The following is a 10,376-nucleotide window of genomic DNA, read 5'->3' on the forward strand; positions in this document are numbered from 1 at the left end:
AACTGCTTGTCAACACCTTCTGCTCCTCGTTGGGATCGACATTCTTACTTATCGAAGATAGTACGATACACCCCCTATACTTGTGGGTCATCAGTGAGGTGTAAATAGGGGGAATGTCGGAGGGAGGTGAGCGAATTACTCCGCCGTATTTTCCCTGGTGCGCGCGGGCTCCCGCCGTCCCTTCCTCGCATCAATGCGGCGCATTTTTGCCCCAGTGAGCGCAAGACGATGCTACATCGCAAGAAACAACCGAATCGAGCGTTCCTCCACGTACAACTTTTCCACGCATACGAGAAAACCCAGTGTTACCAACCAAACAGGTCATTGATGAGGTTTTGGTGAGGTTTTGCACATGCAGGAAGTTGTCATGGATGCACTCATGCACCTGGAGTCCCTACAGTCGGAGGTGCGGCAGCTAGTGGAGATGGACCTGTTTTTTGTAGCGCAGGAGGCTTGCTTGCCTCTATTCCGTGCTCACACGGCGTTGCGGGATGGGTGCAGCAGAGGCGCCGTCTCGTCAGCTTGAATGGCCGTTGCGGCCCTATTGATGACAGTTAGGACTGCTCCATATCTTCATGGATCAACTTACTCAGCCATGTCAGGAAGACGCTTTGGATTGCCTAAATGTGGTACAGAGCCTGAAGGCCCAGAATGTTTGATGCTAAGAAGTTCGGGCACTGAAGCTCATAGCCTAGCTAGGTTTTGCTACCTCGTGAGCTCCTGGGCGGTATGTGTGGTTTCAAGATCCACCTGACACTAGCTCCTTGTATTCCTTTTCGTGTGTTGAATCACTAATTAAAGTAGCGGGCTGTTACTCAAGAAAAGAAAATCAGAGCTATTTGGTCTCCTCAGAAAAGAGAAAAAGGTCAGAGGTGTTTGTTGAACTTGCACTGACACAACAAACATAAGGTGTTTTTTTCAACCATAAAAAGAAAAGAACCTCACCAAAAAGTGCATGATATCTTAGAAAGCCTGAAATGACACGCCTGATGGTTCCCTACCCAAAAGGTTCTGGATTAAGCAGTTGAAAGTTACAAGCATAAATGAACTCAGAGCAACCAAGCTTAAGTAAGTAAAATCCACTGAATCTTGATAGTAGACTGCATACCAGGTTTGATGCACGTCTCTCTGTCCAGAAAGTTATGAATTTGGTAGCCCAAGGTTGGGAAAAACGCATTATTCAGGTTAAACAACAGCAGCATCCCATCACCAATACACTCAAGCACAGTTGTATGCGTATCATATCCGGCCATCCCCGTATACTCTCAATAAATAATCAGCAAATGCGGCAATCACCTGTCCTGTACCATTCGCTTTGCAAAAACGTAATAACTAGGCAACTCGTGCTTTCCTTTCCTCATTCATGCTTATCACTGTACAGTAGTATATACAGATCATTATTACCCCTAGACGTTTTGTATCACTAACAAAAAGGTAGCAGTGGCAGTATGTTATGCACTGGATGTATGGAAGAGCAATACGGCGCACTTTGTACGATGTCACTGAAATACTTGGTGTTATTAGATGTTCAGAAGCATCGGGAGTGTGTTGGTTATGATGATGTGTTGTTCACTAGCCTTCTGCTGTGCCGATCCCCAATCATCTTCAACCCCACATACCTGTTAGGTATCAATAAGCAAGGCAACCATGTCAATAAATGTCTCAGTTAGTAGTATAATATTGCTTGGAACGATCTAATACTGAACACAATACAGACAATTCATTCTCCTGTAAATTAAGTGGCAGAAGAGCTGTCCAAATTCATACCTGCCCATCATCATGATCGTGGCTTGAGGATTTGTCCCAGGTGTCACGCTGAATGTTGATCCATCCACCACGCGAAGAGAACGCGCACTAGTAACTCGGAAATCCTTGTCAACCACCCTTCCAACCACACACCCCCCATGATAATGCCACAGCGTTGTCACGGTCCGCTTGCAGAAATCTGCCACGGACGTGTCGTTTGTACTCCAGTCAAGTGGCAGTGTTGCCCCCACAATTCTGAAGTCCCTCCTAAGAGGCCCTCTCCTACCTTGGCTCGAAGATCCTAATGGTGAACGAAATATGTCCATTGTCCTGCTCCGGAGCACTTGTGCCACACGGCGCACGCCCACGACACACTGCGCCAAGTCCTCGGGACGGCTGAAGTAGTTGAACCGCACAGAGGGGGTCTCCAGCGGATTGGGTGATGATAGCCAGAGTGAACCCTCAGACAGTGGGCCAGGAACCTTTTCCATGATAGTTGCCATAGTAACATAGAGTGGAGAAGATGGGCTCATAAAAGGACCAGGGCGCAGCATGGGAGCAAGGGGGACGATGTATGACGCGGCCTCAAGGTAGGAGGCAGTCCCATTAGCAGAAGGGATGCCAACCACTTGGATAAGCGAGTGATCAATAGGGACTGATGGGATGATGGAGATGCCGTTACGAGGGTTGTCAAACATATGCTTCCCAACATCAGGGGCATCAGCAGAAACAGCGATGCCAAGGGATGCAAGATCGCTAGCAGGGCCAATGCCACTCAGAAGCAGCAACTGGGGACTTCCTAGGGCACCTGCAGAAAGTATCACCTCCCCACCTGGACGCAACAGGGCATGGTGCTGCTGGAGAAGACGGTCTTGGTACACAACGCCAACTGCTCCTACTGCTGGTCGTGACCTTCCACGGCGATCGGCTGGATAAATACAGAAAAAGTCAAAGTTTACTCATACTTGCACATTTTGGAACTAACATTTATAAGCTGGTATATGAAAACCATTGGTTCGGGATAATTCTTATGGTCGCTAATATGGAAAGGAGTTAATCTAGTAGACTAGTACAGGTACATTCCACCATTAAGCTTCTGTTTTTCAGGGAAATTTGAGCAAACATAAATGAAGTGAACACTAAAATATCCACAAAAGTTTTAGCTTGTAGTGGAAGTTTCACAAAAAGTGAGGTGGACGGCCTTTTTGGGATCTGGGGTGGAGGATCTCGGGATCCCACATCGATCTCTGGCGGTGAAGATCCAGTCGATGTCGAGTTGGGGGTGTTGTGGCAGCCGGTTAAAACCGTGCTTCGATCGGTCTTCGCCGATGATGGCGGCGTCGATTGGCGTCGTTACCTTGTCGAAGGCATCATCTTTGATTTCCTCGGCACTACACTCGGCGAGTTGGGGATGCGCGGCTGCCGGTGAAAACCGTGCTCCGACTGCGGTCTTGGCGGGCGATGGCAGCGTCACACGTCGTAACCTTCTTGAAGGCATCGTCGTCGCAGCCTGCATCTACCCACTCGTGCTGCTCCAGGGAAACCCTAGATCTGGGTCTCCCGGATCGGACGATGGCGACGCTATCGTTTTTCGAGCAGCTGCTGGATGTTGGCGGATGTTGGTGGAGTGGTATTCATCTACCACATCGATGGCGCTGAGTCTCAGTGGAATGGTGTTGCGGCGTATCGACGACAGATGCAGGATGATGTATGCGTGCAGGATGGTGGAGCCGTCTTGCGTCATGGTGGCATCGACGGCAGGCCTTGCAAGGTTAATGCGATGATCCCTCTTGAAGATGGGGTCGAGGAAGACGGCGGTAGCAACTTCTGTGGCGTGTGCGTTGGCGTGCGCTGAGAGTCTGCTTGACTGGATGTGCTTCTCACCTGCTATTGGGCGGCTTGGGAAGGCATTTAGTTTTTTGGATGATGTGAGTTGGTGTTTTGTCACCCCCTTCATCCCTCTGTAGGTTTAGCGAGGTGGCTTCGAGTTTGATCTTTTGTATTGCTCTTGTAAGGTGTTGTGAATAATCTAATAAAAAAGCCGTGTGCATCCCTTGGATGCAGAAGCTGGGGTGATTTTTCCCCATTTCGAAAAAAAATGTTAGTAGTTAGATCAGGTCTGACATTTCTGAAATGTGAGGTCAGCATGTGGGACTGGTATTTAATATATTGCTCATTTCCAATCGATAATTCAAAGAACTAACTCATTAACATGCTAACTTCTGCTATTATGTGGAATGTTTGGAAAATAAGAAATAATGCACTATCAGAATGCTTGTTGGAGCTCTATGCAGAATAGTTTGGAGGAAACTTTTGCAAACGCTCAAGAACTGGTGGGTTGCTGTTACCAGGACTTAAGGTTGTGTCAGATGGATCACTTTAGATAGACATTGGGGAGAAAAGTTTTGGCACTGCTAAGCCCTAAGATTAGGATGACTCGGATTAAACTGAAGGTAACAGGAGGCAGTGATGGAGCTTGACGAAAATATTTAGGGGGCAAAGCAAAGAGAAAAAAAACACCAATGTCACTTTGGCATATCCTAACAGGAGCAATTGTCATGACAAAAACACAAGAGATGGCAGTTAATTTTGAACTAGACTAAATCAGAGGACTATTAATGTTGCTTTGTGAACAGATTTTCAAGCATGCAGAACTACCAGTTGTGGGCGACTACACGGTTATACACACGAGTCTAAAAGTAAATAATTTGTTTGTGAAACGAACAAGGATCTTCAATTAGCTAGCTTCTAAAGCAATTTAATCACAAACGCAGCACATATAAACAAAAACCTTTTCTACTCTCTCAGTCTCATGTAAGCTCGAATGGAATTGGTAAGGGTATTACACTAGCACAACTGCACAAGGTTGGCTAGCTGGGCAGAGTGTGCGTGTGTAATATATTAAAGGAAATACATGTCCAAAATAGGAACCTACAGTATTGGACGTGGCAGTATTGCAGCCACAGTTTCAATGAATAGTGGGAGCAATGATTTCTCTGATATCTAATATATGAAAAGTTGCATCACTGTCAACTATATTGACTCATGGCTGAAATTGACAAAATCAGTGATTGTGGTGCCCAATATCGACAGCTGTGTTTTACATTGTGGAGGAAATTTTGGTACTGTATAATCGTTTATATTAAGTAACTGAGTGATGCCTTGATAGATATTAAGCTAGAAATTTAAATTTGAAAGTATTGAAGGCAAAATTAAATGTGTATGTGCATTGTCTTCAATAGTTTGTGATACTTTAGTATTTGAAATTCATGATTACTTTCTCCAACTAGGCTCCTAGATGAATTTCGGTGCATGAAATAACTGCTATGTTTTTTCAATATAGTGCCACTTAATTCATGATAAATTACTTCAATTAGTTCATAGTCACTGCAAAAATTACGTGCATTAACTAAGTGCTAAATTTTCTAATTGAATGCAATACAACTCAGGCTTAGTAATTCCAACTTGCCGAAGATTATATGTGCCCTAAGTTTTTACTATCTCCATTCATATACACACAACTTTCTAGAAAGCATTTGGTCAAATATGTCTTATTTAGACCATCTATATATCAAAACAAATGCAGAATGTTTTTTATTAGACATCTATATATTAACTTTTTTGAAATTTCTGCAAATTTGTGTGTTCATAATCTCATTTTTCATATTTATTCTAAGTATTAATCTTCATTATGCTTAATGGACTTATTAGTTATGGCTATGCACCCATTTCTGAGCTAATTGTAAGTTTCACATGCTACTGCTCACACTAGTTTAAAACAGAAACGGAACAAATGATATTAAAAGCGTGTTACACTCATGCTACGTTTACAGCGAATGGCTTCTTTCTAGAAATCCAGCACTCAAACTATTGGCATGATCAAACAAACTGTAACCGTAACTGAAACAAGTATCCCAGACATCAGTTTCTAATGCAGCTGTGAATTATGACAAGTAATTGATTTGTTCCAGACATAAGTCTATGGTACTAATGCAGTTATGCAGCAATAGGGCAAACAACTAAGCAAGCAAGAAGTTGAATGAGGCATCACTCACCTGGATCAATAGGGTTAATGATGACACGCGTAACCGTAGCACGGACAGCAACACGGAGACGGCCAGGACGGGCGAATGCAAGGAGGTCCGCCGCACTGTGGCGTCGGCCCGATGCATCGAAGGTGGTGGCACCAATCTTAGTTCCAGTGACATGGTCCACGGTGAATCCGTTCCACGGCGTCACGTTAGCTTCCAGCAGCGCGGCCCGCACCGCCGCCTGCCACCCATGCACCTCCGGCTGGAATGTGAGCTCTTGCTCCACCCACTCGTAGGATGCATTCACCAAATGCATGTCCCAGTCCGGCACCTCAGCACCCTGAGTCAGCGATAATTGACAAACAAAATAACTATCACAACTTAGCAATATGGGATCTCTGTATGACAGAATTCACAGCTGTGTAACTGGTCTACCCTGTTTGTGTAAACTAAAAGTTCCCAGAAATGGCACGAACAAAATGTAGAGAAAGATCGGGGAAAGGTACCTCTCCGTGTCCGTAAAACCAGCCCGGGTGCGCGCGGGAGTAGAACCCGGCATTGATGGCCGTCCCACCGCCGAGCACCCGCGCGCGCACGTTGGCGACGCCGTCCTCGGAGCTGAACCCCTGCGCGGGCGCGTCGGACTCGGGGGAGGGGTCGGCGAGCGCGAGCGTCCTGACGAAGCCGCCGGCCGTGGCGAGCGCGGGGAACTCGGCGGGCGCGCCGCCGCGCTCGAGCAGCAGCACGCGGCCGCCCCCGGGCCCCGCGAGCGTGGCGGCCAGCGGGCACCCCGCGGCGCCGCCCCCCACCACGATGTAGTCGTACTCCTCCTCCGCCGCCGTCTCCGACGCGTCCGTCACGTACCGCGCGTACCCCGGCGGCGCCCCTGCGTCGAACAAACCTGAATCGGATCAGAGGGGTGAGGAAACAGGAACCAGATCTCACGGATTTCAGTTCCCCCGCCCAGCCCAAAATTGATTGGGGGTTCTCCGGCGCTGCTTAGTTACCTCCGAAAGGGCGGGACTGGGCCGCGGCGAGGAAGGGGAGGGCGAGGAGGAGGAGGAGGAGGAGGCCTGCGGGCATGGCGGCCATGGACGTGGGCCGTGGGTTTGGATTCGGGGGAGGAGACGGTGACCGGGAGTGTGCGTGAGGAGACGAGCGGAGAAGACGAAGTGCAGCTGTTGGGGAGTGTGGAGGGAAACGGGAAATGGGGAGGATGGATGGCGGTTACGGATTACGGGGGGCCGTTTCGCTTCCAAATCCGTTGGGCCTTGTTAAATCTGCACATATGGTTGTTGATGGCTAGGCCCACTAAATCTTATCTTCTCCTTAATTATGGCACTCAAAAAAAATTATGGCACTCAAGTTGTATTTCTTTCAATTCTCAAAAAAAGTTGTATTTCTTCCGTTTTCTATTTGATGAACTATTTTTCCATCTTTTATATCATAGGACAAACCTATATCTATGGACTTGAAGGTAAATGAGGGTATTGGGGTTGTTTAGTTTTTCAATGATGTCTATGTAGCATCTATTACCATGGTGCATGTTCAATGGTGTATAATCTAGAAGTCATGTCGATGCAACTATACATGTTTCAGCCATTTTTTTTGAATCTAGAAGAGAACGCGTAAACGCGCGCAACCCTTATTTTTTATATGCGATCGAAAACATCCTCGCGCGACCGCTATATGTAACACTCGAAGGGCAGACCTGCAGATTCGGTACCCCTACTGCATGATATCATCGAGGAGGTCTTCAATGGGAGTCGGGGGGCGGACTTGCGGGTCACGGGGCATCCACGCGCGAAAGCCCCGCTGCCCACGAGAACGACGAGGTGAGAAAGCGGTGCTCGGACATAGCTCACATTCGCAGTGCTCGGCGCTACAGCAACTTCGGCCTCATGCCACCACGTGCATTCTCTCCGCGTGAAGCCAATACATGCTTGGAAATTCTTTATTAAATGTATTTCTCAGTGATTATATTGTTATTTGATTACCTTATTTTCCAGAACTTTGGATTGCTAAATATTTATGCCTTTTGTTGATGAGCAAGAAGTATAATTGACAGTATAATTTCATAATTGCTAAACCCTGCTGCCCGCGACGACGGCGAGGTGTTGAAATATTGGGCCCATTTTTAGTGGCCCAAATTAGATACTCCCTCCGATCCATATTAATTTACTTCAATATGGATGTATCTAGAACTAAAATGTGTCTAGATACATCCATATAGAGTCAATTAATATGAACCGGAGGGAGTATCAATTTTCCCTATAAATCTCAAAGCCCACATAGTGGCAGCCTTTTGAGTTTGAGCCCAAGTGAGTGGCGGCTTACTAGGGAGTGGCGAGAGGTGGGAAATTTAGTCCCACATGGAAAGTTGGGAGGAAGTTAGACCACCTTATAAGGTGGGTTGTTCCACCACTAGTAAGGGTCTGTTTGTTTGAGCTGCAGCTTTTGAGAAGCAGCTGTAGCTGTTGAGCTGTGGAAAAGCAGCTGTGAGAAGCAGAGATTTGATGTTTGGCAGGAGTGTTGTTAATAGCTGCTGCAGCTGTGATGAAGGATGAAATCTCTGAAATGCCCCTGAATTCTGAAGAAGTAGTTTAAATGCCGATTTGACACGAACCAACTATTTCTGACTGTTTTACGAGACTTGTTCTTATTAAATATAAAACATTACATATATTCAAGATAATACGAGAGTGTTGTGACATTTATATTACAAGACACGTCTCATCAACCCAAAAGAGCAACAAGTTTTTCACTTCTTCACATGTACCCAAAAGAGATAGAAGTGTTCTAATGTCTAGACACCTCCACTTGCTGCGAACAAAGCATTAGCTATGTTGTCACGAGTGTTGTTCATGGTAACATGATCCCCTCCTAAATTGTCGCCTACATTGCCTCCGGATGTGGAACTAATTAACATGCCCCGGAGGCATGTAGTTCTCATCAATATCGCATCTATAGAAGTGTAGATCAAAGTTATGCAGTGCTAGACATGCAATGATAATCTCTGTCTGCTTCTCTATTGGATAACTTGATATACTATGTAAGATACGCCATTTCTGTTTCAATACCCCAAATGCTCTCTCAATAGCATTTCGAAGAGATGGATGAGGATGGTTGAATATTTCTTGCTTCCCAGATGGCGGTCCAGCTAGTCGAAACTCAGGTAGATGGTACTTGGTTCCTTTATATGGTGAAAGATAACCATCTTGATTGGGATAACCCGAATCAACTAGATAGTATCTTCCTGAATGACACACAAGTTAGTGCTAGCATATATGACACCAATATGACGGAACGAAGAGTGCACAAGCCAAACATATACCTGGAGGAGGATGAGGACAATTTGCTTCAAACTTAAGCAAGGTATCTTTGAATATCCTTGTGTCGTGTATGGAACCTGGCCATCCCGCAACAATAGAGGTAAACCTCAAGTCAAAATCACAAACAACCATAACATTCTATGTTGGATATCCAAGGCGACCAACATGGTTGACTATATCAACCGCTGGCACAATAACTGGTATGTGTGTCCCATCAATTGCACCAATTACACCATTAAAATGAGGTGTGAATCTAGAATCCTGTAGCCTCTCATGCACTATTGGGAACTGTTGATCAATAGGCTTGATGATATCTCCCGCTAACTGATTCACACAATATAGAACCTCCGCAAACTTCCTATTTATTGTCTCCCTAGATCTCTTGAATCGGTTTTGAACTTGAGTCACGGATTGTGGACTACCAAGAGTCCACAGAAACATTCCAAGTGCCTCCTCGGAACACATGCGGTTTGACCCCTTGAGACTATATTTTTTAACCAAAGTTTCATGCAAAGAATCAAAACATGGCCTATGCATCCTAAACATGTCATAACAATCCTTCGAGGTGCCCAAGTTATTAAATACCCATTGTTGTCCGGTGCATCTTGGTTCTACCCTCCTTTTCTTCGTAAGATGCTTCTCGGAATGTTCAAGAACATGGTACATCACTTGTGCATTCCGTAGCCGTCGACGCCTTCTTGATTCCATAAGTGCGGACTCGATGGCATCATCGCTATCACTTTCATCACTACTCTGACTTGTGCTCATCTAAAAACAACAAGCAACAACATATGTGAGAAAATAGCACTTTATATGAACAAAACAACAACATATATGTGAGTAAACAACACCAAAACAGCAACATATATGAGTAAACAGCACCATATAGCACCAAAACAGCAACATATATGAGTAAACAGCACCATATTGCAGGGATACGTTGCATAGAAAACAAAAATTTCCTACCGCGAGAACGCAATCCAAGACAAGATGCAATCTAGAAGCCGGGAGCAATGAGGAGATGATCGAGACTCACCCTTGAAGATTTCCAAAGCCTACAAGATGAGGCTCTTGTTGCTGCGGTAGACGATCACTTGCCGCTTGCAAAAGCGCGTAGAAGATCTTGATCACGGTGCCACGATCGGGCAGCACCTCCGTACTCAGTCACACGTTCGGTGTTGATGAAGACGACGTCCTTCGCCCCGTTCCAGCGGGCAGCGGAAGTAGTAGCTCCTCCTTGAATCCGGCAGCACGACGGCGTGGTGGC

The 10,376-nt window shown here is 46.0% G+C and overlaps 1 protein-coding gene and 1 pseudogene across 1 annotated transcript; both read right to left on the reverse strand.

Annotated features, from left to right (window-relative positions):
* Positions 1 to 1,329: 1,329 nt before the first annotated feature.
* LOC127311746 ((R)-mandelonitrile lyase-like) lies at positions 1,330 to 6,972 on the reverse strand. The gene is made up of 5 exons (XM_051342208.2): positions 6,785 to 6,972; positions 6,284 to 6,678; positions 5,802 to 6,117; positions 1,768 to 2,674; positions 1,330 to 1,619 (listed from the first exon to the last, which is right to left on the reverse strand). Exons 1-5 carry the CDS (start codon positions 6,867 to 6,869, stop codon positions 1,553 to 1,555), a joined length of 1,770 nt encoding a protein of 589 aa, XP_051198168.1. The 5' UTR covers positions 6,870 to 6,972; the 3' UTR covers positions 1,330 to 1,552.
* A 1,723-nt stretch (positions 6,973 to 8,695) lies between these two features.
* On the reverse strand, positions 8,696 to 9,877 carry LOC139834027 (uncharacterized; annotated as a pseudogene).
* Between the last annotated feature and the right edge of the window lie 499 nt (positions 9,878 to 10,376).

Source organism: Lolium perenne, chromosome 7 (assembly GCF_019359855.2).
Source record: "Lolium perenne isolate Kyuss_39 chromosome 7, Kyuss_2.0, whole genome shotgun sequence".
Classification (NCBI taxonomy): Eukaryota; Viridiplantae; Streptophyta; class Magnoliopsida; order Poales; family Poaceae; genus Lolium; species Lolium perenne.